A 27044-nucleotide genomic window follows, 5' to 3' on the forward strand; every position below is an offset into this window, starting at 1 on the left:
CCTACCGTCCCCCATGGACCACACCACGGTGCGCGTGGGAGTCTGAGCACAGAGTGGCCTTCCCAAGCTTGCGGTGAGGGACCCCTTGGCCCTCCTCCCCTTTGGCCCCCACCCTGCTCCAGGAACCCAGATCAGACCACAATGTGTTTTTTCAGGTCAGGCCAAGCTAGACCTCACTCGAGCCAATCATTATTAAGACTGTCCCTGGAACTTTCCCAGGGTGTTTAACTTTTCTGAACACTTCCCATTATCACTCAGCATGTTCACCGACCTACTCAGGGAAGCAGGCTCTGCTAGGATTGTCCATTGTCTGCATGGGAAGGTTGAGCCCCAAGGGTATACTGGCCCTGAGTCCCATCCAGAACTGTCTGTGGCGCCTGTGCTCAAGACAGACAGAGATGATAGTCTCACAGTGACCAGCACGGTGATCCACTTTACAGATGAGAAAACTAAGGCTTGAGGTGGATAAGTGACAACTTGCCCATAGTTGCTTCGCTGATGAAGTCAGGATGCAAACTCAACTCTGCCTGGTTCCAACTTCCCCTTATGGTCCTTCCCAACCCACCACACACCCCTTACCCAGAGATCTCAGGCACCTTCTGGAAGCAGGTAGGGAGACAGTTCTCAGAAAGGTTCAGCTCTTCCTTTCTCCCAAGATATTCATATTGCAAAGTCAGAGTGTATCCAGTAATATATTCATTTTCATTGACAGCACAAAGCCTGTGTCAAGCATTGGCAGGAGGAAGGACTAATAATAACAGCAACAGCAATAGCTAGTGTTTATTGAACACTTGCTGTGTGCCTGCTTCTGCTCTAAGTGCTGTATATACAACAACTCAGGGACCCCTCACCACAACTCTATGAGACATGGTATTATTAAATCCAATTTACAGTTGGGAAGACAAAGAGACCTGGCTTGTCCCAGGTCCCACAGCTAGAAAGTGTCAGAGCCAGGAGTGGGACCCAGAGCCACCATGCTCTGTGTAGGATATCTGGGTGGAGGCGGCCTTTAGAAAGCAGTTTAAACAGTGTGGGTGTGAGTACACAGACACACACACACACACAGCAACCAGGGAGGGGACGGGTGAAGCTGAGCCACAGTGTACAGAAGTAATCTGAGTAATGCAGGGTAGATTAAGGAAAGGTTCCTGGCAGAGATGGGTTGTGTGTCAGGGCTTAAAGGAAGTGAGAGACATAGACCATTCCCAACGTGTGGGACCCTGGGCAGAACTGATTTCCAAAAGGTTTTGAACACAGTAGGTACTGAATACGTGTTCTTGGAGCGATGGAGTGGTGATAACGCGGTGGCTGTGATGGAAGGATCGGCCAGGAGAGCAGTGTGGTGATGCTCAGGATGATGGCAGTGATTTTGTGATAGAGGAAGTGACAGTGGGAAGGAGATGGAGGTGTTGGTGATGGTGGTGGTGGTGATGGAGATGGGAATAGAATTAGTGATAGAGGCAAAGACATAAAATCCATTTCCTTTACACTCTTGTACAGCCCTTTATAGTTTTACACCAGTCATCACACATTCCTCATCCTCACAGCTAATTTTGGGAGGGCATTTTTATCTTCCTTTTATAAATGATGACAATGAGCCACAGACAAGTCACATTCTGCCTGCCCAAGGTCACAAGGCCAGGAAGCTAGGCCAGGGTCTCTGCCTTCAGGGCCCCTCCCCACTTGGAGTGGGGGGCCAGGGCAGCATCGTGATGCTGTGAGTGGGTAGCGAGGCAGAGGCCCTCCTGCGCTCCCAACACAGAGGGCTCAGGGGTCCTCAGTTTGGGGGAGCAGGGAATAGCAGGACTGGGTTACAGAGGAAGCGGTTCTAATCCCAGTCCCATCACCCACATGCTGTGACCTCTGGGCGGCAGCCAAGGCAGATGTCAGCTGCCAGGTGACAGCGGGCCTGTGGGGCAGAGCCAGGGCAGCCTGGCGGGAGCCCCACACACCAAGAGGATGAAGTCAGGGGTGGGAAATAATCCTGGAGTCAGAGGAAGGCTTGCTTGGGGGTGACATTCCTGGAAAGTTCTGCTGTGATTGGCTTGAGGTTGGGCCTTCTGTACAGGCCTTCCCAGTCAGGAGCGAGTTTATTAATAAACCCTGCCCTGCCCTCTGCCCTCACCCTGGGTAGAAGGCAGGGCTTCCTGGGGCTTCTGGCCTCTCACCCCAGGGGTGGTGAGTCCCACTGTGGGTGGGGGGAGAAAGAGACTGAGCCTTTAGGTCTAGGCAGGGGGTGCAAATGCCCTGCATCCTCCAGACTGCATTCCCCGACCCCCCTGCAGCCCCAGGGCTCCTCTGCTTCTGGGGGCTTCGGAGAAATGGCGAACGGGGGTGGGTGGTGTGCATGTGAGGTCATGGGGCTGCAAGCATGCATGGTTGGGCATGCAAACGTGAGCACCTGAACAGGATTATAAGGGTGGTAATGGGCTCCCAGGGGTACAAACGTGCAAGGGTACCTACGCGTGGTTGGCCTGGAAGAGTGAAAACCGTGTCTCAGAGGCTGCTGAGCGTGTTCTGTGTGTGCCCTTGTGAGTCCTGGGTGATGTGGTGGGGGAGGGGGGCAGTGGGGGGACGACTGAGTGTGAGGGGTGCTAAGGCCTTAGGAACAGGCAGCCTCCCCCCAAGCTGCTCCCCACTACAGCTCATTAGCACCAAGGCCTAAATTTACCGCCTCCACTTACCCACCCACTGGCTATGACCTCATTAAGCTCCTGCCCCTTTCCTAGGACGATGGGATGGAGGGGAGGAAGGACTCCTTGGTCTGCACTGCAGGATCCCCTGGGGGAGGAGGGAAAGTCCTGGGGATAGGGTGGAGGGGAGACCAGGCACAGAACTTAATATAGTCACAGGGCAGGCCGAGGAGGATGTCAGCTCCTATTACACCTGCCTCCTCGTTACCATCATATGACCCAGCTCCTGCTGGCAAGGCCTGGGTGGGTGAGAAGCACCTGGTCCTGGGCCGTGCTGAGGGCCACCCTGCACACTGCCCTTCTATACATCCTTAAAGGAAGCCCCTCTCCCAGCTGGTTCTCCTGGCAAGAGGCAGGGTCCAGCTCTCCATTCAGCATGGCTCTGGCATGGCTTAGATGGGTGGTCCTGACTCCCACCCAGTGGGCCAGGCCAGGAAGCAGTGGAAGGGGTGGGAACCTCTAGAGCTGATTCCAGCACAATCGCTAAAGGAACAGGTCCTTCTGATCCACGCCCTCCCCCGCTTCTTCCCTCACCCCCCAGATCCATGGTCCCAAACTATGGCACACCTATGGCAGAGCCCTGAGCTAGGCAGAGCAGTCAGAGCCACGGTGAGGGGCAGCAGTGGCCAGGAAAGCAGCGCCTGTGCTATGAGTCAGGTTCAAGACAAGATCCTCCCCTAAACCCCTCCTGCGTAGAAACGCCAGAGCCCACACTGACCAGGAGACACAGCCTTGCCCACAGGGAGCCTCAGTATGATGGATCTATCATGCCAAATCCCCTCCGTTGAGCTTCCTGTGTGACTTTGGGAATTTGCTCAACATCTCGTAGCCTCAGTTTTCTTGCCTGTGAAATGGCAACACTGCCACCTCCCTCAAAGATACTTAGTATGTGCCTGGCAGATAGCAAAAGCTGCATAAAAAGGTAGCTCTGCTTCAGTGTGGGCTTTTTGTGAAAGAAATTATAACATTTGGTCTTAAATTGGAAAACAGGTTGCAGTGGGATCCTCTGCACACCCATTCTCACCCAGAGCTGCTGAGACACACCAGGGCCTCCCCAGGCAGCCCCCGGCTCAAAGTTTACAGTCGACAAATATCCTGGAACGTCAGCCACAAAAGGGGTTCCAGGTCCAAGGACACCAGTGCAGCATGGGGACAAGGCAGGCTCTGCAGCCACCCACCCCAGAAGATACTATCCAGTGGCTTCTGGTCATTGACTTCCCGGGGACCCAGTTCTTTTAATTGACTTTTTTTTTATTGAGGTGTAAGATTTGTGCATCAAATTGCACAAATCTTAGGGGTACAGCTTGGTGAATTTGTTCATGTTTGTATGCCCATGTCACCCCCACCCAGATCCAGCACAGAGTATTTCAGCCCCCCAGGAGGCTCCCTCAAGCCCATGCCAGTCAATACCATCCCCCCCAGGAGAGAAGTGACCACTATTCTGACTTGTTTCACCACAGATTGGCTTGGCCTGTTCTTGAACCTCATGCAAACAGACTCCTAGAGCATGCACTCTTTGTGTCTGACCCTGTTTATTGGACATGAGGTCTGTGAGGGTTATCCGCATTGTTTCTGCAACACTAGTTCTTCCTTTTTCGTAGCTGAGTAGCCTTCCATTGAATGGTTATGCCACAATTGATTTATCTGTTCTGCTGTTGATGGACATTTGGTTGTTTCCAATTTTTAATTAATAGCATTAAAGCAACCGCAGCCTTCTTAGACACGTCTTTTGGTGCACATAACCATGGCTACCCATTCTTGAGAACAGATTTTGAGGGGGATGCCTTGTTAAGAGCTCCAGGGAGGGAAGGAGAGATGAAAAATTATTGAGCTCCTGCCTGGTGCCGTGAGCCTTTTTGTGTCCACTGAACTAGTCACAGGGGAAGGAGGACAGAGACAGAGCAACCCCTAAAAGGGACTCCACCAACCTCATTCCTGCGCCTAGAGCCACTGTGAGTGTGTGAGTGTGTGTGTGGGTGTGTGTGTGTGTGTGCGCGCATGACTGTATTCATTTCCTAGGGCAGCCATAACAAACTATACCATAGACCTGGTGGCTTAAAACAACAGAAGCTTATTCTCTCACAGTTCTGGAGGCCAGAGGTGCCAAATCAAGGTGTCGGCAGGGCTGGTTCCTTCTGGAGGCTCTGGGAAGAGTCTGTTCCACGCCTCTCTCCCAGCTGCTGGTGGTTGCAGGCAATCCTTGGCGCTCCTTGGCTTGTGGCTGCATCACTCCAAGCTCTGCCTCTGTCATCACGTGACCTTCTTCCCTGTGTGTCTCCGTATCTCTTTGTCTACAAATCTCTCTCCTGAAAGGGCACCAGTCATTAGATTAGGGGCCCACCCTAATCCAGCTAGATCTCATCTTGATTACATCCACAAAGACCCTGTTTCCAACTAAAGTCACATTCATGGGTACTGGGGACAAAGATATCAACATATCTTTTGACGGACACAAGTCAACCAACAACAGCGATTATGACTCTGCAAGTTTGTGTGTCATGTACCTGAGTGTGTGCGTGAAATTGGGTGTTTATGTGGGTGTGTATAAGTGTGAGGGAGCAGTGAGAGTATGTGTGTCCGTGTGCTTGTGGGAACACGTCTCTGGTTGTGCTTATGTGGCTGCGGACATGTGTACAAGAGCACGTGTGTACCTGTGGCCCTGTGTCCGTGGCTTGGACAGCCTTCCTGAAGGGCTGAGAAGGGTGGCAAGGCAGCATGAGGGCCTCAGGCCTGGCTCCCTGCTCCCAGCTGGGGCGGCCCCATGAATCCAGAGGGCGGAGGGCTCGCTGTGAGAAGCAAGGACAAGGGTGTTTGCAGAGCTGGGTACAGACTAGTAGGCTGAGGCGGTGGCTCCAGGCAGCAGCGTGGTTCCCAGGTCCTCTTCCAGGAACGTTCCTAGAAGGCCCCTCCACCCAAGCTCCCGTCCCCTGCGCCCCATTTGCCTGGATGGGGCGGTGCTGACTGACTCATCTCCTCCCAGGGCTGGAAGCCAGCACTCAGCTACCTGTTGGGCCAGTCAGGTAGGGGCGGGGCAGCCAGACAGCCCCTCCCAGGCCCTGCCCCCAGGCCAATCCGGAGCAACACCCTGTTAGCCCCAACGCCTGGCCAGGGCTGGACGCCAGGAAGTGGAGAAAACCAGCGGTGAGCACATGCTCAGGTAAGGCCCCGGATGAGAGCTGCTTCTCTCCTCAGGGCAGCTCTTGTGGGCAAATCCACCACCCAGAGACGGGACATAGGAAGGGTCTCCTCAATAGTTATGTGGGCTGGGCACCTGCTCTGAGCCAGTTACCTCCGTTAAACTTCCCAACCAAGTTTAAATGGTGTCCTTAATATCCCCGTTTTACAGATGCAATCCCTGAGGCCCTAAGGAGTGATGATCTGCCTAAGATTCCACACCTTTCTTTAAATTTGTTGGAACTTTTTTATTCTCTCTGGACATCCAAACCCTGCCCCACCTCCAGAGTCAGACCACAGCTGCTCCCACTTGCCCACCTGCCCACCACACACCCTTCCCACCCTTCCCCAGGAAGACACCGAGCCCATGGGGTGGGATGGGGGAGGGGGGCGTGGTCTCTCATCCCACCCTCCTGGGCTGGGCTCCTCTGTCGTGTCCTGGTTTTGGTTTTGGTGTGGTGGTAAGCTTGTTGCCTGTGAGCATGTCGGTGGGTTTGTGTGCACGCCGCAGGAGGGGTCGTCTGGGCACGTGGTATACCTCCAGGTGGGTTTGCCTGCCAGGGACACCTGAGCGCATGGCTGCAGCGGGACACACACTGCCCAGGTTGGATCTGTGAGTGTGCCCAGGTGCAGGTGTGCGAGCCCCCCGTGGGCATTCAGGAAGAGGCTGCCCCCTGCACGTTTGGGTCTCTGCAGAGGGCCACCCCATTGCTCCCCCCTTACCAGGTCACTGCCACCATCCTCAGTGCACAGAGTCCCAGGCCCCAGGTGAGAGCCTGGTGAAAACTGCCTATGACTGGGGACAGAGACACCTGAATCTCAGGCCCAGACCCGCTCGCTCTGCTCCGCTCTGGGCTGAGGTGCCCTTGAGCTGGCATTGCCCCACCCAGGCAGTGGGAGTGTCCTCACCCAATGGGATGGGGTGACATGGAGGGAGGAGGGAGCAGCGAGGCTTCTCCTGCCCTCAGGAGCACAGGGTCCCCAGATGAAGAGCTCAATACCCCAGCGCTCAGTAGGCTGGGGGGGAGGCCCTGCCAGGACTTGGCACTGACTACAAAGTGTGGGGGGCACCCCCCAGCGCTCCGGCCGCAGGCTGGCCTGGGGGGAGGGGCTGTGACGTTCGGTGGCCTCATGCAGTAGCTAATTGCTGACCTGATGACTGGGCGGCCTGAGGAGTGGGGTGATGCCACTCGAGGAAGCAGGCGTCCTGGCTCAAGGAGGGGGCCCTGTAGGGATGGAGCAGGCCAGGCCTGTGCTCTGCAGAGGCTGAGGTGGCTGTGGCCGAAGGAGCAGGGGGTGGGGTTGCTGAGGCTGTGATCGTGGGAAAGGGCTTCTCCCCGGCTTCCCTCAGCTTCTAGGGAAAAGAGTTCAGAGGCTGGGGCGGGGGAGGGCGGGGGGGTGGAACAGGGGATTTGGGAAGGGGCTACAGTGGGGGGGGGGAGATGGTGGCCAAGACTTCCTCTTGCTTCCCCTCGCTTTCCCTCCACCTACACTCCCCCCACCTTCCCATCTCTCCCCACCCCCACCTTTGTCCCCTCTCTGGCCCCTGTGGCCCAGGTTGGTGAGGAAGGAAGGAGTGCATGGATGTCTCTTTTCATCACAAGACCCCCAGGCACAAGCAGCCTATTTGGCCATACCTACCCTGCTGAAGGCCAGAACATCCAGGAGATGTGGTGAGACTTCAGCTGTCCTCAAGGACAGGAAGAGAGGCACAGAGAACAGCACAGGCAAAGGCTGGGTAATGGGGTTTGTGAGGTTGATAGAGGACGGAGGCTTGGCTGCAATGGTTATGGGGAGAGAGGAGGTGGGCAGGGCCATTCTGCACCGAGGGCCACACTATCCCTTCCTGCCAAAAACTGTCGGTAACCAGACTCGGAGATTCTCCCACATGCTGGCCACGGCTTCTGCCAAAGCAGGCCTGGCCTCAACTCCCGGACAGGGGCCAGGCCTAGGTCAAGAGCCACACAGGATGGGGACCCCACCTCCCAAGTCCCCAGGTCCATCAACCCTAGAGAACCTGCAGCCCTGAGTGCCAAGAAACAGGACCCATCCATCTGTAGGTCAGTCCTCTGGGCCCCTAGCGCCCCCTGTAGACAGGAAACTACACCAATAGGGGGAGGGGCCGCCACCTGCTTGGAGGAGGAAAGGAGACAGACTTGCCCTCAAGGAAGCACACAGACACCCCCACCCCCCACCCCCGGCACTCAGGAACCTCCAGTGTGATGAAGACACAGACATTGACCTCAAAGCTCCAATCTGAAATTGAGCTCCGTTCTCAGGAAGCTCCTATTCTGATGGAGACGTGTACTCTACCATCAGAGCTCCATTCTGAAGGTGAAACACAGCATTGGGCTTCAGGAAACCTACAGTCTGAGGGTGGAGACACACAGCCCCACTGAATTTTTAGGGAGCCCCCAATCTGTTGCAGACACAGATTAGACATTTCGGTGACTCTAGGGCTGCTGGAAAAGCAAATACAAGCCGTCCAGTTAAATCTGAATTTCAGATAAACAACGAATAATATTTTAGTATAAGTATATCCCATACAACACATGGAGTATACTTATACTAAAAAAAAAAAAAGTATTCATTGTTTATTTGAAATTCAAATTTAACTGGACGTCCTGCATCGTTACTTGCCAAATCTGACAACCCTAGATGCCTCCAATCCGAGGGCGGGAGGACCCCCCCAGACACGGAAATGCAGGTAAACATCTGAGCTTGCTCCTGCTCCTGGAGCAGTGGAGGGGCAGGAGGGGAGTCCTGGGGCGCCGGCTCGCAGCAGTTTAAAATTCCTTCCAGGCCAGATCCCTAATCCCTCGGTGCACAATGGCCGCCTTCTCCCCCGCCGCCCGCGCCCACGCCCTCCCCCGCGGGGCCGTGGCAGTGCCACCACGGGCCTCTTTAAGCCCCTTTGAAGCCGCCTGAGCCCCGCGCCGCGGGAGGCCCCGCCGCTATGCCAGCTATGCCAGCTATGTCCCCGCCGCCGCCGGCCACCACCGCTCCCCCATTAATGCTGGCTAATCTGGCTAATAAATAAACTCCCCTCCCAGCCTCGGCCCCCCGCTCGCTCCTCCCTGCTCCCCCAGAATTGATTTCAGGACTCAGCTAGAACAAGCGCCCCCACTTCCTTCTGATGTCTCTGAGTGTTTTTTTCTCTCACTGCCCTAGGTCTGTTACCGCGTTGCATCTGCATCTCTTTCGGTCCACCTGCGCGCGGGGAGCCAGCCACATGGCTGGGTGCAGGGCACCGGACTCGAAGCCTGGGGAAGAGCCGCAGGACTGAAGAGCGCCCCCTGGAGGCGGGAGGAGGCCCGGGCCAAGCCCCCTCGCTGCCCCGCCCCAGGCCCCGCCCCGCTCTGTCCGCGGAAGTGGGGAAGTACTGCGAGTAGCCACGGGACGGGTGACTCCTTGCCAGGAGAAGGCGCCGGCGCCTCCCGCGGCAGGAGTCGCTTCTCCGCGGCCTCTTTCGTCCCCTGCGTCCCTACCCGGGCTTCCGAAAGTCTGACTCAGAGCCGAGCCCGCATCGCTTCACCTCCTACAACACACCCGGAGCGCGCGGAGAGATTACAGGATTGCAGGGGCACGGCTAGTGCGCTCTAATTACCCACCGCCGCTCTCCTGCGCGGCGCTCGGCAGCACGGGGACCACGCGCCGTAATTAGGCCGCCCCTCCCGGGTCCCGGAACCCGTCCCCCGTCCCCTGTCCCCAGTAGCGCGCGCGTCGGTTCCTCCCGCTGCTTCCTGCCGCCCTCCGGGACTGCCCCGTTGGTCCCAAGACAGAGCTGTGAGACCCCCCCACCTGGGGTGGGGGGAGGGGAGGACTTGGAGACCTGTCCCTAGGCCTGAAGTGGGGAAGCCGGCCCCTCCCCTCCTGTAAGCCTAGAGTCTTTGAGATCTCCGCAGGAAGGGACTGGGAGAGTGGGGAGGGGGCAGGACCCTCTCGTAGACATGGTCACTGAGGCCGATTGGAAAGTTAACTGTCCCGGGCGGGGGTGGGTAGGGCACCCGGGAAATAGTATCCCATTTTGCACTGAAGCCTCAGAAAAGTAAAGGCTCTCAGGGAAGACCACCCAGCCAGAACTTCCAGATCAGCTCATTTAAGGAGCCGGACAGGCTCCTTCCCCTGACTGGGGAATTACATTCCTTCGAAGAAAGGTGATACCCCCGCCGCAGACGGGAGTGCTGGCAGCCGACCAGCTGTGGCCTGTTGGCCACAAGGGAGCTGGTGAAGTGTGGCTCAAGTCTTCCATCCCAGGAAGGGTGGGAGGAGGCCCTGAAGACACAGAAGCCAAGCCTGGTGGCCAGCACTTGAGGGGAGCAACTTGGCTGTCAGCTTCTTTATCCAAACCAGGCTCGAACCTCTCCACTATCAGGAATTTTTTCCTGATGCCCAGGGGGTTGCAAACTGATGGCCTTGGGCCAAGTTTAATCTTTAGTGAGGTTTTTTTGACCTTCAGTGAGTATGTGGTTTTTATATTCTACGGACAATGTGGGCTGCCCTCCCCATTGGCAAAGGCCAGTGTGGCCAGACTAGGTCCCCAAAGGCATTTGAGTTTGAGACCTTGATTTAGACCAGCCCACCTGGCCTGTGCCTTTACCCTTTTCCTCATTTTCTAGGATCTCAGTCTGCACTATTGCACCTTTGTAGTTTTTGCATGTTTCTCAGTAAGCATGCCAAGATGAGTGCCCCTCCGAGCCCCTCTTTATGCTCCCTACATGTGGTGGCAGTGGTGGTTGCATGTGCTTCTGGAAACCCCTCTGGCAGCCACTTTTTTCATCTTGAATATCAATCTCTGCCTTGGGTAGGCACCAAATCTTTTCCAGTGGGGGTGACATGGTATTTTCTGCCATGAGACTAGAGGTTCCTTGAAAGTAGGATATTGGATCTCTCCCTTAGACTGGGATCTCACTGAGGGCTAGGGGAATGGGGGGTGGAGGTAGTATCTTCCATCATAGGGAGCTCCCTGAGGGTGGGGCTCTGTCTCCCCTCAGTCTGGAGCTCCTTGAAGGCATTGGATTGTCCCCTCAGATGGGGCCTTTGCACCCCATCCCACCCCTCTGGCTCTCGGCTGCGCCCAGGCATTCCTCCCAGGACACCGTTTGTCGCGCTTCAATGAATGAAACCTACTAAGAATAACTCAGTCCTTGTAGTCTCTAAAGGACAGGGGTGTTGGAGGGGGCGGGCGGAGACTAGTGATTGAGGAGAGGCTGGTGGAGGATGGACACAACTATTCATTCAGTAGCATTTTCCCAGGTGCCCATCTGGACACTGGCAGGAGACACAGGGGGTGCCACAGAGCCCCCTACTGTGCCATTCCTGCTGTTGCCAGTAGGGGGATGGCTACAGGACTCCCGGGATAGAAATCCCACCCCCCTTCTTCACAGCCTTCTCACCCCAGAAGTCATCACCTCAGTGCCACCCAGCCCTCTGTATGCCTGCCACCAAGTCCCTCTGCCTGGAAGTCAGGTGCTTGGGGTGGGGGTCTGCTTCCAATGGGACAGGCGCTGTGGCAGGGGGTGCCTGTGGAGCAGCCTTCATCTTCCTCCTGCGGAGAACTGTCAGACTGACCACGGGGGAATGGAGAAGCGGTCTCAAAATGACAGGAGGGCATTTGGTGTTTTAATTGGGGGATGGGGTATGAGTGACCCAGAGGATGAACCCCCGTCCCCCACCCCCACTCCACTCTTCCTCCCTCATCCCGCCCCTTTCCACTCCCAAACCTCAAGCCTCCAGTTAAGAACTGAGGGAACTTTCCAATGCAACTGTTCTCCCAGGCACTTCACAGGGGGCCCGTGGGGTGGGGAGGCTGTGACCTTAACCCGCGTCTCTGGATGAGGCCTTCCTGGCATTCCGCCCTCACCTGCCACCTCTTGAGAGGGACGTTTCGGCCTGGTCAGCCTGTGAGCCAGGCAGCCTGGTATGGTACCAGCTCCGCCACTTATCCCACTGCGACCTTGAGAAGCCATTTGCTCCCTGGGCCTCAGTTTCCCCACACATAAAATGAGTTTTGTCTAGGTTTCATGATTTTCAAACCTTTCTTTTTTAAAAATAATGGATCCTTTTACTTAAATAGTAACTTATGTGGAGTCTCCACTAGTAACAGAAAATGTTTGGGGTTCTACGGTCACAATAGGAGTGGAGACCCAGAGCCCCAGTATTTAGTCCATCATACACGTGCGTGCGCACGCGTGCACACACACACACACGTGCATGCCGATTGACTCCAGGGCACTCCACAGAGCCCACTTCACAAGCCTCTGAACCCTGAAATCCCCTGTGCAAACATTCTGGGGCCCTTCCAGGGCTGGGAGCTCTAGAACCGGGGGTGCTGACAGCTCTGCAGAAGAGGCAGTGACTGTGGGCCACCCCGGTGTAGGGAGCAGGGCTGAGGGGTCATGGGGTGGGGGGCCAGAGCTGGTAGGGGGCGTCCTTGCAACACCAGGTAATGCCACTGAGGCTGGCCAAGGGCCTGGGTCCAAAGCTGGGTCCGTGCAAACCCTCCATGCCAACCTGAGCCAGAAGCCAAGTAGGCTTGTCTGGTGCTGGGCCCCCTCAGCTGGGGGGAGAGGGGGACAAGTGGGGACTGAGTGCCCTTCCCCAGCAGGAAGGGCAGCAGGTACAGGCGGGAGCCTCTGGCAGCCTTTCTCTGGAATCCCTCCCACCATGCCCAGGGCAAGGGCCAGAGTGGCAGGGTGGGGGCTGAGCACCAGGAAGCCCCAATGGGGTAGCATTCCCCACTGCAGAGACGCAGGGAACCTCACAGCACCCCTAAAGCTGGACGTTTGAGGATTTGGTGATGACGGAGAATGCAGGTGGGAGGGGGCCTGTCAGGCTCTGGTGACAGGAAGGCAAGAGTGAGGAGAGGAGAGGAGCAAATGCCACACAGGAAAGAAAATGGTACCAGTAAGAGGCAGGCCTGGGCCTGGGGTCCCAGCTTAGGGCAGCAGGGAGGGTCCCTCCAAAGTGGGGGAACAGCAGAAGCAGCCCAGTCCCTCCTTGCTGGCAGATGGACTCAGGAGTCACCAGGCAAAGAAGGTGCCGCCCCCTCCCGTACACCCCCAGGCAGCCCTGGAGGGACCATGGCTCCCGATTTCCCTCCAGGAGCGTGTGCGGGGAGCACAGGAGTCTCCCCCAGCCCGCCTCCCTGGGACGTATGATGAGGGGCGGAGAGCTACCCCACCATCCTCTATCCCAAACACACACACGACACACACACGCTGGCATTTGTCCCCTAGAGACTTCACAGCCTCAGCCTCGGAAACTCCGGGATCGCCGCTGTGTGCCAGGCATGGCTCTGGGCACTGGGGGCTCCAGGAATGGAAAAGTCAGCCTAGGTCTCTGCCCCTGTGGTTCTCACATTCTAGGGAGGGAGTGACAGATCAACAAGTTACAAACGAATCAAGTTCAGGTCATGATGAGACAACCACTGGAGTGGAGAGTGTTGGATGGGTGGGGCAGTTTAGATGGGGTCATCAAAGAATGTCCCCGTGAGGAGGTGACCTTCCAATAGAGACCTGAGCTACAAGAAGCCAGTTGTGCTCTGGGGCCAAAGGACTCCAAAAATGTACAATATTTTTAACAGAAAGGATTTAAACAGAAAAGAACGTGTATCCATAAACATTAAAGGGCAGGGACATGAGAGCTGTTTCTGGAGCATCTGTGATTTGTCCAGCACAGTGACAGGAAATTCATATTCATCATCTACTTCCCTATTCAGAACCCTTGTGTCAAATAGTATTATTTTCATTTTACAGTTAAGAAATATGAAGCCCACAGAAGTTATGGTCTCATTCATTTAAAAAGATCTATTAGGTTTTAGCCTCTGAAAACACTATAATAAATCCCATGTAGGCCGTGCCCTCTTAGGTCCTACAGTCTGAGAGCACAGAGGAGGATCAGGGAGGGCTTCCTAGAGGAAGAGTCCATGTCTACACTGAGTCTGAACGGATGAAGAGGGGGTGACAGGGGAAGTGATGAGGTGAGGAGGGAACCAGGGGGTGGCACCAGTGGCAGGGATGCTGTGGGCAGAAATAAAAGACTGAGGAGGGGATCCTGCCCAGCTGCCTGGTCAGCAACTTGAGGGGGTGGGTGGTGAATGAGGACCCTGCAGGCAGGTAGAGTGGCAGGAGGGCAAAGGGGGCCACCTGGTGTGGCTGTTAGGCAAGGTAAGTCGAGTGGGGCCTCTTCCAAGTCTCTGGTGACCTGGCCCCCGTGAGTGATGGGGTTACTAATGGCAAAGGGTGGTGCCAGTCAACAGCCAGGACAACTCACACAGGCTCACACACTCCACACACACATACACGCAGACAGACAAGCGCCCACCACACACGCACGAGCGCACGCGTAGCTGGTCTGCATTGATGAGGGGCTGGGGGGAGGCACAGAACAGCAAGACCCCAGCGTAGCTCAGGCCTCAGGCCCTAAGCACCTGTTTCTGGGGCGCCAGAGCAGATGCCCCTCCACAGCCCCCTCCCAGGATCTCAGGCCCCTTGCCCTCCCCCTCCTCCCCATAGGCTCTGAGACCTCACCTCTTGACACCTTGTCCAGGTTATGCAGACTCAGTGCTGGTCACTCACCAGGGATGCGGCCCTGGGCATCGCGGCCAGCAGTGGAATCCAGACTCAGAACAGAGCCTGCCGTCTGGAATGAGCAGACCATATCGGAGAGATGAGCATTCGTAGGGTCAATGTAAGGACTCGAATGGGAGGCCAGATACACAGCAGCTCAGAAGCAGGCTAGGGGAGACCACATGTAAGGTCAGTTCAGATGAGCATTCCTGGGAGGGGACTTGTCCCCTAGCAGCCAGGGAGAGAGGGGTGCCCCTGACCTTGAGCTGACCAGGCTCTCCTGGAGCAGTGGGTCCAGACCTGGGTGTCTCCCTCTCCAGGGGACAATGGCAGAGAGTGACAGGGTGGGGAGGCGTCCAGAAACCCCATCATATGAGAAACTGCCACAGGGATGTTTAGCCCCAGCAACATAAGGCCCAGGCACAAGGGAGTCCCACGCTCCAGCCGGGGCCGATGCGTGTACCGTGTGCCCCACTGGCAACCTTCCTGTTCCTCCCTAGCTAGTCTTCATATCAGCTAAAGCACCACTTCCTCGGGGAAGCCTTTTCTGACCTCCCTGTGGATTATGTCCCACTTTTATATGCTCTGCCTGCCACCCTGCCCTGGTCTCAGGGTGGCTCTTACCAGAGGCAGCTTCACAGTTATCTATGGAACTGTTCTGTTCGCGGTGCCTCCCTAACTAGACGGCGAGCACCCTGAGGTCAGGGCTGTATGTGTTCTTGCTCACTATTGTCTTCTTGGTGCCTGGCATGTAGAAGCAGATAAATGTCTGCAGAGGGAGGGAAGGAGGAGAGGGCAGGAGGGAGGGAGAGAAGGAAAAAGGGAAGGGGGAGGGAGGGAGGGAAGGGGAGGAGGGAAAGAAGGAGGTGGGGGAAGGAGGGAGGGAGGGAAGGAAGGAAGGGAAGGAGGGAGGGAGGAAGGAAAGGAGGAGAGAGGGGGAGGGAAGAAGGGAGGGGGAGATGAATGAATTTTGAACCCTCCAAGGGCTGCCATATAAAGGAGGACAGAAGGACCACCAGCAGAAGATCAACCTAGGAAGTCAGATTTCAAATTACCAACAGTAAGGTTTGAAAAGTCAGATGGTCACACTGTGGATTGGGCTGCCCCAGAAGACTGAGCAGGATGAGTTTAAGCAGAACCAAGAGGAATACTTCTCAGAGGTACTATTACTTGAATGAATGATGGAACCAATGAAGATGAATGAATGAATGGATGGATGGATGAAAAATGGCAACGACAGAGCATTTCACGCACTGGGCAGAAGGCTGGAGTCCGATCTTTGTCCCAGAAGTGAGTCTGTGGGTCCGGCCCCACCTGGACGAAGAGCCGTGGGCCAGTCCTCAAGGCGCTCAGCCTAGTGAGAGACGCACACAGCACACGCACATACAGGAAAGCACACTTCTAATCCATCCAGCAGTGCCAGACGTGTGGTGCTGAACGACACGCGCAGCGGGGCCAGGAAAGAGGCGTCTTGGCAGCAGCTCACCCCTGAATCCCCTCCCACATCTCCCAGCTTTCCCAAGGAGGCCACAGTCCGGAGCCCCCTTTGGGCCACTTTCCCAGAGGATGACCCCTCAACAGGAGTCTGTCCTGAGGTCTGTGCCCCTCTGGCAGCTTCCTTCTCAGGGTGGGAGGTGGGGTTGGGAAGGAGGAACATGACACCTGGCCTCACTTGGCAAAGGCCTGGCCTGCAGAGCCTGGGGTGGGCAGGGGGCAGCACCCTGGCTCTGAGTCCCCTATCCTGGCAAGTTCAGAAGCCTGAGACAAGTGCGCAGCCCATGCCTAGATGCACCTCCCCACCCCCGTGAGCTTCCTGAGAGTAGAGTTTGTGTCTTACCTGTCTCTATGCCACCCCACCACAGAGGAGGCACCCAGCGCAGGGGCCGGGGATGCAGTAGCATCTAGACAGGAACTGGGAAGAGCCTGAGGCCCCCTGGGACCCCCGAGGCTGGGACCAGGTTGGACTTGTCTCCCATCCATGCTCGGAGCCCGCCCTGTCACCAGCAGCCCTGTCACGGTCAATGACTGTCAGTGACTCACAGCCAGCTGTGGGCATGGAACGGAGAAAGTGGCCCCCAGCTGAGCTCATGCACTTACAATTAGGCCTCTACACCCCCTCACCACGGACAGTCTCCCGGTCTCCACGCACGCACGTCCCAGGCTGCCCTTTCCCAACCGCAGCATGCCTCTTACTGCTTATTTCAGCCTGATGAAGCCTCTTGAAATGTTAGAGCTGGAACCAAGCTCAGGATCATGCAGTTCAACCAGGGAGAAAATGGAGATTCAGAGAGAGTAAGTGACGTGTTTCAGGTCACACAGCTAATTGGTGGTGTGGCCAGAAATTGACTGCAGGCTTTGGGGGCCCAAATCCAGCTGTCCTTAACTTTGGGCAGATGGCGTGGGGTGCAATCTGCTTCAGGCAGCCTCTCGCCAGACTTCTGGAGCCTCTGGAGCCAGCATGCCTGGATTTGAACCCAATTTGCCAGTTATCACCTGGGAGACTATAGGCAAGTTACTCAGCCTCTCCATAACTCTGTTTCCCCATCTGTAAAATGGGGCTAACAGTGATCCCTACTTCCCAGGTTAGTGTGAAGACTGAATGAGTCTTCAAAATATATTTTGAATTGCTGAGTGCAGTGCCAGGCACAGAACGAGCACTGAGAACATGTTAGCTAACCTTCTTGGAAGGTTGGTGGAGTCACCAAGACTTGGTCCTTAGTGTGGAAAGTTCAAAATTTTGGTTTTATCAGTTTGCCCAAGGGTGAGCAGATCACAGGAGGCTGGTCATATAACCAGGCTTGCAACAAACCGATGGATGGTGTTACCGTGGGGACAGAGGTGGCTGTCAGAAGGACCACGTTGGCCACAGTGGCTGCCTCCTGCTCTGGCAGCCACCCCCTGAGATCTAAAGATTGCAGACCTCACAGCAAGGGCAGCTGGAGATTTTCAAGGCTGTTCAAGCTGGGTGAGCCTGAAGGATGCCCTTTTGAACTCAAGAATGGGTCTCTGTTCATCTGCAAAATAGGAGAAATCATAGCCTCTAACTCACAGGATGGTTGTGTGCACAAGATCAGCGGCCGTGGTACCTTTCCAGTCTTCCTCCCTCGCCATCTTGAGGCCAGTTGTCTCCATTCAGAGCTGCCTCCCCTGGACCCACTTGGATAAATATTGACGAATTCTTCTCCTTCCACGTTCCTCCTTTATCAGTCACCAAAGCCCTGACACCTCACACCGGATGAAGTATGATCCCAGAACACGTACAAGATTGGGTGGTCTCATTCCATCCCCAGAGATGATTGTTGAATGGATAACTTGGTGAATCAATGAATGCAGCAGTTCCCAGAACCTCCTGAAAACTCATCCTGAGCTCCCAACATTGAGCAACTCTCCCCAGAGCCCCAGCCACACGCTAGATCTGAGGAAAGGCTTCCCTGCAGCTGTTTCGTCCACCCTTGCCATCTCTCATCTCTCACTAACATGGCAACCTTTCTCTGCCTCCATCCACCCCCCCCACCATGCAGTCTAGACGACCAGGTGTGTTTGCAGCCTCCCCCAGCAGGAGTGCTGCTGTCACAGCTGTAGCCACTGCCCACCTGCCGGGTGGTCAGTCTCTAGCACTCTCCTGCTCCCCAAGCCACAGCTGTCCACCATTCACCCCACCCAACCTCCTATGATGGCCTGCATAAGAACACTGAGGTTTTTACTTGCTGTTCCAGGTCCACTGATAGCCCATGATGCCGGCCAAGCCCCAGCCCTTGCCCTGCCAGCCCCAGCTGGCCCCAACCTGTAGAATCCTGCTGGTGGCCCAACTCTTCATCGGGAGCATCACCTGCTGTCTGGACTCCAGTCCATCAGGGCAGAGTGAAACCCCTCAGATTGGGAGGCCAGCCAGAGCCAGCAAGGAGTTTGTGGCCCTTTGAAGGCTGGGATGCTGGACCCTAGCTCTGTCCAAACAGGAGCATTGTCTCCAGTTTGGTTCCAGCTTTTTCCCCATCATTGACCCAGTGCCCAGACCTCTGCATGGTTCCTGGCTACTGAGGTCCCTACACAACAACCAGAGGATTCCAAGAGTATCTGAGCTTAGAAGATCCTAAGGAATCGTCCAGTCTGATGGAGATGCACCTAGAGTGTTCGAGAATGTGTTAGTCTTTTTCACTGTAACAGTGATTAGGGGTGCTCCAGAATTGGGTGCTGTGGGCCAGAGATGCTAAATGTCCCACAGTGCACAAGGCAATCTGCACGGTGAAAAATTGCACCTCTTCCTTCATTGGAGAAACACTGATTCTAGTCAAAAGTACTTACTGTGTAGTTGTCGTAACTAAGAGCCATGGAAGATAAGGGACTGACCCAAGATTACACAGCACATTTATCTTATAGGCAATCCAATGAGGGGAACCCGGGAGTTCTCCTTCTTAAGAATTTCAGTGTCATCTGTTCAAAATCCACCAGCAGTCAGCAAGTTTGAGGCACTATGGGAGAGTCAAAGACTAATGTGAGACTAATGTGAAGGCTTCACAGAAGTGTCGTTTGAGCTGAGCCTTGGAGGTTGGTTCATGGACCTGTGACTTCTCAAATTGGGGAGAGCTTAGCGGGCAATAGTGAGACACGAGGACTGGTGCCCAGGGGTGAAGGTGGCTGAGAAGTGAGCACAGATTTGGGGGAGAAAGCAGTGGAGAATGGGGAGTGGCTGAAAGGTGAATTGAGGCTAGATCACAGAGGACTCTGCATGTCAACTGAGGGTTGGGATTTTCTGCTACATGCAATATGATGCCACTGAAGACATCAGAGTAGAAGGTGGGCAATGATGAGCTCTCTGCTTAATAGGAAGGTTACAATGGGAGAGAAACAATGGGAGAGAAATTATAGGTGCTGGAAACCACTGTCTGAACAGTCCTCATGAAAGACACACATGAAGTCATAGATGAGAACAGGGTCAAAGGGATGGGGCAGGGGAATGAAAACCACCTCAGAGCCAAGCAACATTGCAAGGATTGGTGATGTCCTTATCATTAAAACAAGGGATATTATCTGAGTTTGAGTTCCCCTGGAAGTAAACCCTAAGAAAAGATTTGAGGGAATTCCCTGGCGGTCCAGTGGTTAGGACTCCGAGCTTCCACTGCAGGGGTCACCGGTTCTATCCCTGCTCAGGGAACTAAGATCCCGCACGCCGCATGGCACGGCCAGAAAAAAAAAAAAAGATTTGAATATAGTTTATTTGGAAGATCATCTCAAAGAATAACAGTAGGGGAGTGAGGAACTCAGGCAGGAAAGGGAAGATAGCAAAAAAAAAAAAATGTGTGTATTACGTCAAGCCAGTTACCCCTGTGGGCAACTGGAGATCAATCTTGCTGGAAATCTCTGGGAACACACACTTCTGAGTTAATCCTTAATGGGCAAGGGAGTTGGGAGTATCTATCGACTGAGTCACACCAGGCATTGTTTCAGGATTGCTCCTAGGAGCATTAACTCTCTGGTACTCTTGGAATGCTCCATATGCAGGAGCAGGCTCTGCAGCCAGAAAAAGTCCTCAGGTATAGTCTCTGGTGCTTGCAATTGGAAGCTACCAGGTAGCTGTGTAGGAAAACGGTGAGTACCTGTAAGATGGAGCAAGGCACTGATCGTATCTGCAACACACATTCTTTACATACAAGTTGAGTGCATTAGCCAGGATGGCTCCCCATCTAAAAGTGACTCCATAAGTGAACTAGGTAGGATATTTCTGAGAGAGGGCCTTGACAGCTGAAATGCCTAGCTTCTGTGACCCCAGGAAGGCAGAGAAGGAATCTGAAGTACAATAATTTGTTTTATCAATTTTTGCTTTTTATATTTTGATACCAAGTTATCAAGTGCATACAAATGTAGAGTTATATCTTCCTAGTGAATTAAGCTTTATATCACTAGGAAGTATCTCTCTTTACACCTAATAATGCTTTAAAATCTAGCCTTATTTTGACATAGCTCCACTAGCTTTTTGATTTTGTTAGTGCTGTATGTTATATCTTTCCCCATCCTTTATCTTTCTTTGTCTCTATATGTCAGGTACCTCTATGTAAGCAGTGTGTAGTCGAATTTTGGTTCTTATCCAAAATAACTTTGAAAATCTGAAAGTCTTTGCCTTTTAATGGGAAAATTTTACATATAATAAAATTATTTTTATATTTGGGTTTAGAATCTATTTTTTTATCTTGCTTTCTATATGTTCTTCCTACTCTATGTTCCTTCTTCTCTCCTTTCTTTGTGCCTGAATTATTTTATTCAATTATCTTCCTCAATTATTTTGTGAAGTTATTCACTCTTTTACAGTTTCTTAGTAGTTACCCAGAGATTACAGCATGCACTCTTAACAAATCCTAATATTAATTAACTCTTTTACTCTCTTCTCTCAAAATGTAGGCTAGGACCTTAGGGCCTTAACTCCCCCCAAACACTATCATATTATTTTTCTATACAGCCAGTATTATTTGATATTTACCCACGTATTTACCATTTTCATTGGTCTTCCTTCCTTTCTGCATCTCTGACACCCCATTTGGGATTATTTTCTTCTGCCTGAAAAATATTCTATTAATGTGGGCCTGCTGGTGATTAATTCTCATGATTTTTATTAGCCTTAGTATTTATTTCATCTTCACCTGAATATTTTTTTCTGGGTATTGAAAAATAAGTTGGTGGTTATTTTCTTTCAGCCCTCTAAAGAATCCCATTGTCTTCTGGCTTCCATTGTTTTCCATTAAGAAATCAGCTGTATATCCAATTTGTTGTCCCTTTGAAGGTAATCTGTGTTTTTCCCTGTTTTTAAAATCTTCTCCTTATCTTTGATTTTCAGCTTTTAGTTTTATCTAGTAGTAAAAAATGTACTTTTTCATTTTACTCTGATAGGCCTAGGTATATATTCCTTCTACTTATCCTGATTTAGGTTCTTAGAGCTTACTGAACAAATGGATTGGTGTCTTTTATCAGGTTTTGAAAGATCTCAGCCATTATCCCTTCATATCTTGCTTCTACCCCATTCTCTTGAGCCTTCTTACTCTTTCCTTTGGTCTATTAGACTCTCTTCTATGTTTTCCATCCTTTTCCCTTTCCATGCTTCATTATGGAAATTTTTTCTCATCCAGCTTCAATTAACTAATTCTCTATCAGCTTTGTCTAGTATGCTGTTAAACCTATCCTTTGAATTCTTAGTGTCAGGTATTATAATTTTCAGTTCTAGAATTTCCATTTTGAAAAAAATAGTTTCAATTCTCTGCCAAAATTCATTTTTCCTTCCAGTTTTATTGAGATATAATTGACATACAGCACTGTATACATTTAAGGTGTACAGTATAATGATTTGACTTACATAAATCATGAAATGATAATCTCAATAAGTTTATTGGACATCCATCATCTCATATAAATACAAAATTAAAAAAATAGAAAAAGAATTTTTTCTTGTGATGAGAACTCTTAGCATTTACTCTTTTAACAACTTTCATATATAACATACAGCAGTGTTAATTATATTTATCATGTTTTATACCCCTAATACTTATTGATCTTATAACTAAAAGTTTGTACCTTTTGACTGCCTACATCCAAATCCTCCTACCCTGACTCCCTTCCCCTGCTAACCACAAATTTGATCTTTTTCTATGAGTTTGATTGATGTATCAATATAATTGACCTACCACACTATGTTAGTTCCTGTTATACAACATAGTGATTTGGTATTTCTATACATTTCAAAATGATCACCATGATAAGTCTAGTTATGATATATCACCCCTACAAAGATATTACATAGTTATTGACTATATTGCTCCACATGGGCATTTCATACTCGTTATTCATTTATTTTGCAACTGGAAATTTGTACCTCTTGATCCCTCTCACCCATTTATTTCCTTCCCCATCTCCTCACCTCTTGCCTCTTTGTTCTCTGTATCTATAGCTCTGTTTCTGTTTTGTTGTATTTGTTCATTTGCTTTGTTTTTTAGATTCCACATATAGGGCAATCATTCAGTACTTTTCTTTGCCTGACTTATTTCACTTAGCATAATACCCTCTAGGTCCATCCATGTTGTCACAAATGGCCAGATTTCATTCTTTTTTATGGCTAAGTAATATTCTATCATATATATATCTCTCTCTCTATCTATATATCTATATATATAGATATCTCACATTTTCTTTACCCATTCGTCTGTTAATGAGCATTTGGGTTGTTTCCATATCTTGGCTATTGTAAATAATGCTGCAGTGAACATAAGGGTACATATATCTTTCTAATTAGTGTTTTTGTTTTCTTCAGATAAATACCCAGGAGTGGAACTGCTGGATAATATAGTAGTTCTATTTTTAATTTTTTGAGGAGTCTCCATACTGTTTTCCACAGTGGCTGCAACAATTTACATTCCCACCAACAGTGCAAAAGTGTTCCCTTTTTTCCACATCCTCGCCAATCCGCCGAAATGCTAAGAATTATATTTAAAAATTTAAAACCTACATGCATAACTCCAACATCTAGAGAGGATGTTATATATGTTTTTCTTATATATTTGTTTATGTTGTCTCATCATGTATCTGGTGTTTTGTTTTTTAGATTTTGGGGGGAGTCTTGTTTTTTTGGTTTTTGTGAGGTTATGTTTTTGTGTGTGCATGCCCTGGACATTGTCTTTGCAAAATCATTTGTAGAAATTATCTAATACCAGGATGATATCTTCTTCCAGAGAGGATTTACAAGAGCCTGAAGGCACTAGCAACATTGGATCACCTTAATCCAATTTCAGGAATTGGGATGAGTCAAAGCTGAGCTGCAGCCTCTGTGAGAACCTGTCCACATCCAGATCATCCTTCCTCCTCAGGTGCAGCCCTTTGGGGTCCCCATTCAAAGCAAGGGGGTCACCAAACACTTCTCTTGATAAGCCTTGTCTTTTATCCCCAGGAGACCCTCAAAAGCCCTGGTCGACCTTGCAGCACCTCAGTTGCTTCCTCCTTTCCCAAATGAAAAGCGTTTCTGAAGCCAGGCGCACCTCCCTTGTCTCCACATCCCAGCCCAATAATTCTCTACTGCCTTATTGATCTTATTAGCACTCAGATGTTTCAGTTTGTTCTTTTCATGTATGTGTGTGTGTGTGTGTGTGTGTGTGTGTGTACACACATACTGTGTTTTCATATATATGTATATATACACATATTTTGATATATTTATATCTTCTCTAATTACCTTCAGCAGGAAGGTTAATCCACATTACCTAGTCTACTGTTTCTGAAAGCACCATGATGTGTAAGAAGTTTCTGAGACATTTGCAACAGTGTTAAAAAGGCATGTGTGTTTTTTGAAGCTAACAGTTTACACAACACAGATTAACATGTTATGGTTTGTCACAACAGAGTTTATGTTTCTGAGTTAAAACAAGATCTGAGATTTATATAATTTATTGACTTTAATACCGAAGAGGGTTGGTTAATCAGGATTATAAACTTTAAAAGGGCAAAGTTAAATGACGAGTTTATGTTTTTTGAAAATAAAATTAGATTCCATGTTCATTTTAAAAGCACCATGACCTGGGGAAATTGACAGGACTGGTGGGTGGGTGGAAATTTATAAGAAGGGATGAGGAGTGGAGGGTTGGATCTGGGGTGACAGGGAGTGGAGAGCAGGTAGATCTGGGGAGAACACAGTGAGTTCAGCACTGGACGCCTTCCTTTACTGGGTTGGAGGGAGTCTAGCAGGGAAGGCCGGTCAGGGGCCGGAAGTGGAGTTCTAGCTGGGTGATCTGATAGAACAGAGACATGGACTTGGGAGCTGCTCGTGCACAGACTGGACTCAGACCAGGGGAATCAAGTGACCCCGGAGGAGCGTGTACAGAGACAGGAGATGCCATCAGAGCACTGGTCTTTGCGGGCAGAGGGAGGCAGAACAGGTGCCAGGTGGCAGGGAGACGGAACACGTGGGCCCTGACGGCCCTGGGAAGAGGCTCTCTCGAAGCCCTGCGGGTCGTAGGGCCAATTTCCTCCAAGAGCTTGAGGTTGAGATGTGGGGGAGGCCTCTGCCGACTGGGAGAGCAGTTTCCGTCGAGTGTCGGGAACCCGGAGGCTATCAAGAAGGGGTTAGGGAGTGAGTGGGAGGCCAGGAAGCAGAGGCAATGTGTATACACTTCTTTTTTAGAATGTGTGGGGCTCTGAAGGAAGGAATTGAGATGGTGATTAAGGGAAGAGCCAGTGAGAACTACTGGAGGAAGTTTGTGGGCAGAAGGGAAGGAGCTAGGGCAGATGGGAGGGACCGAAGAACCCCCGGAAACAGAGCAGAATGGAGGAAGTCAGCGCCCACCCCAGGGAGCCCTGAACTCCACCAATAGCTCTGATGATTCCCATTTTTCAGATGAGGAAAGTGAGATTCAGAGAGGCTGACTTTCCCAAGTGACTCCTAGAGGGAATTGGGACTGGGATGGGACCCAGGTGTGTCAGGTTACAAAGCCCACCCCTCAACCCCCAGCCCACCCACCCCCTTCGTGATTTCAGGGTTTCCATGACCATGACCACCCCCGTCACCGCCACACTGCCACCGTCATCACGCCCACCATGGCCTCCACCACTGTGACCACCAATGCCACTGTCCACCCCACCACGATAATTACGTTCACCAATACGAGATTTCCTGTGCCGGACACATGCAGTTTCTGTCTTTGGGGTCTCCTATTCTGAGAACATGCAAACGACAAAACAAACTAGCAGAGACAGTCAGCCAAAGCCTTTTGATCATATGGCCGGTCAGGGCTTCTGCTGGTCCATAGTCAGATGGCCGGCATTCCTGGCTTCTTCTTGGAGGAGGGGGCATGTCAGAAACTGGCTTTTCCATTTCCAAACTCATTTTTTCTCACAGCAAGCTCCACGGGCCTCCCCATCACCCGTCCTCACTCCACCCCAAATCCTCCATTCATTGTCTCTAAGCTGGGAAAATTAAACAGATTTTTCCGAGGGAAAATCCTTAGGGAAGGGAGTGTGTGCAGAGAGATTAGGGCTGGGCTGAGGCCAAGTCATTCTTGGTCCTCCTCTGAGACTCTTGGCTTCCTGCAGGGCCATGCTCCCACTCAACAGGGCCCCCTTCCCTCCCCCAACTCCCCACACCCCTCCCTGGTACAACCAGGGAGGGGAAGCCCGGGGCTGCAGCCTGGCCCCCCCTCAACCCTGTCCCCCGGGCGCCCAGGCCTCAGGCCTGGAGAGATGGAGGTCTGGGCTGTAAAGGGATATGGGGTTGGGAGGTGTAAGGCCTGAGGATGCTCAGAGAAGTTTCCATGAGGGGTAGCTTGCTCTGAGCTGCTCTGTCAATTCCCCCTCCTTACTAATCCCAGGATTAGAGTAAGTGGAATTCGGGAATACAGGGGCCGGAGACTGGGAATGGGGCTCAGCGTGGTGAGGGGTACCAGGCAGGCTTGCACCCGCTGTGTGGTCTGGGCAGGCATTGACCTCTCTGAGCTCCACTTACTCACTTGTCAAATGAGAATCATCAAGTCCGACCACAACTGGAGAGGACGTGTGTGAGACAGTGTTCAGTAAGCGGTGGCTAGTTGACTGTTACTGTTGTTATGAGCTCTAAGTGCAGAGAAGAGCTGGGAAGAACGGGCATGTCTTGAGCCCCGGAAGGCCGAGCGGTTCAGTGAGGAGAACATGGCATTGGCATCAGATAAGAACATGGCATGGACATCAGATAGGAACATGGCATTGACATCAGATAGGAACATGGCATTGGCACCAGATAGGAACATGACATTGGCATCAGATAGGAACATGGCATTGGCATCAGATAGGAACATGGCATTGGCACCAGATAGGAACATGGTATTGGCATCAGATAGGAACATGGCATTGACGTCAGATAGGAACATGGCATTGACATCAGATAGGAACATGGCATTGGCATCAGATAGTCTGGGCTGGACCTCCTCTCCACTGTGAGCCCGGCAATGACTCACCCTTCCCAGGCCTCCACTTCTGTGTTGATACATGCTATGCCTTACAGCCCTGCTTCAGGGACTGAGTGAGATCTAACACGGGCGTGGGTCTAGAGCAGTGTCTGTTGTGTCTGCCCCACTTCTATTTTGTCTCTGTCAGAACTCGATGAGTCCCATTCCCTCCCGCAACTCACTAGGGGTGAGGACCCCTGGTTCCATCCTCTGCCCTCCACCAAGGGACAGTCAAGGGGTCCCAACCGTCCTTGTCTTGCCTGATTTTTGCCATACTCCCTTGCTCCTTTTCTCCAAAGCCATATCCACCTGTCACCTCCCTTGCTTCAATGCCTACCATGCTCCCTATTACGGACCACATGTAAACCAGCCTTCTCAGCCTGGCATTCGAGGCCCCTATGCCCCACCTTCTGGCCCCATCTTCTCTCCCCTGTCTCACCAGACGCCGCTTGCCGTGAGCTGACTTGGCCCTGGCTGACCTCCTGCTCCCCAGCCTGTCCCCACGGCACTCATCTTCTGCCACCTCCCTCCTCCTTCCTCCCTCAGCCTCCAAGCTGGGCCCCGACTCATCCATCTCTGAGCATCAACGGATATAAGAAGTCACAGACAAACCAAATCTCAAGCAGCAGCCGAGAGGAAGCCTATCAATAATGGGCCCTAAC

At 52.2% G+C, this 27044-nt stretch overlaps 1 protein-coding gene and 1 long non-coding RNA gene across 5 annotated transcripts; one reads left to right on the top strand and one right to left on the bottom strand.

The window, feature by feature from the left end:
- Positions 1–755: 755 nt before the first annotated feature.
- Positions 756–9108, bottom strand: LOC309607425 (uncharacterized protein). 2 transcript variants are annotated; one of them, XM_082345902.1, is made up of 4 exons: positions 9048–9108; positions 7509–7645; positions 5345–5479; positions 756–4999 (listed from the first exon to the last, which is right to left on the bottom strand). In XM_082345902.1, exons 1-4 carry the CDS (start codon positions 9061–9063, stop codon positions 4985–4987), a joined length of 303 nt encoding a protein of 100 aa, XP_082202028.1. In that variant the 5' UTR covers positions 9064–9108; the 3' UTR covers positions 756–4984. The 2 variants fall into 2 exon arrangements, with proteins under 2 accessions (XP_082202028.1, XP_082202027.1); XM_082345901.1 differs by lacking the exon at positions 5345–5479 and adding an exon at positions 7020–7221.
- Positions 5535–11888, top strand: LOC309607426. Of its 3 annotated transcripts, none has more exons than XR_014232389.1 (3): positions 5535–5850; positions 7425–7605; positions 9039–11888. It is a non-coding gene; the product is annotated as an uncharacterized lncRNA (long non-coding RNA). The 3 variants fall into 3 exon arrangements; XR_014232390.1 differs by having other exon boundaries at positions 7425–7594; XR_014232391.1 differs by having other exon boundaries at positions 7425–7540.
- Positions 11889–27044: the final 15156 nt, after the last annotated feature.

This window comes from Balaenoptera borealis (assembly GCF_965194805.1).
Source record: "Balaenoptera borealis genome assembly, chromosome: 12".
In the NCBI taxonomy this organism is placed as follows: domain Eukaryota; kingdom Metazoa; phylum Chordata; class Mammalia; order Artiodactyla; family Balaenopteridae; genus Balaenoptera; species Balaenoptera borealis.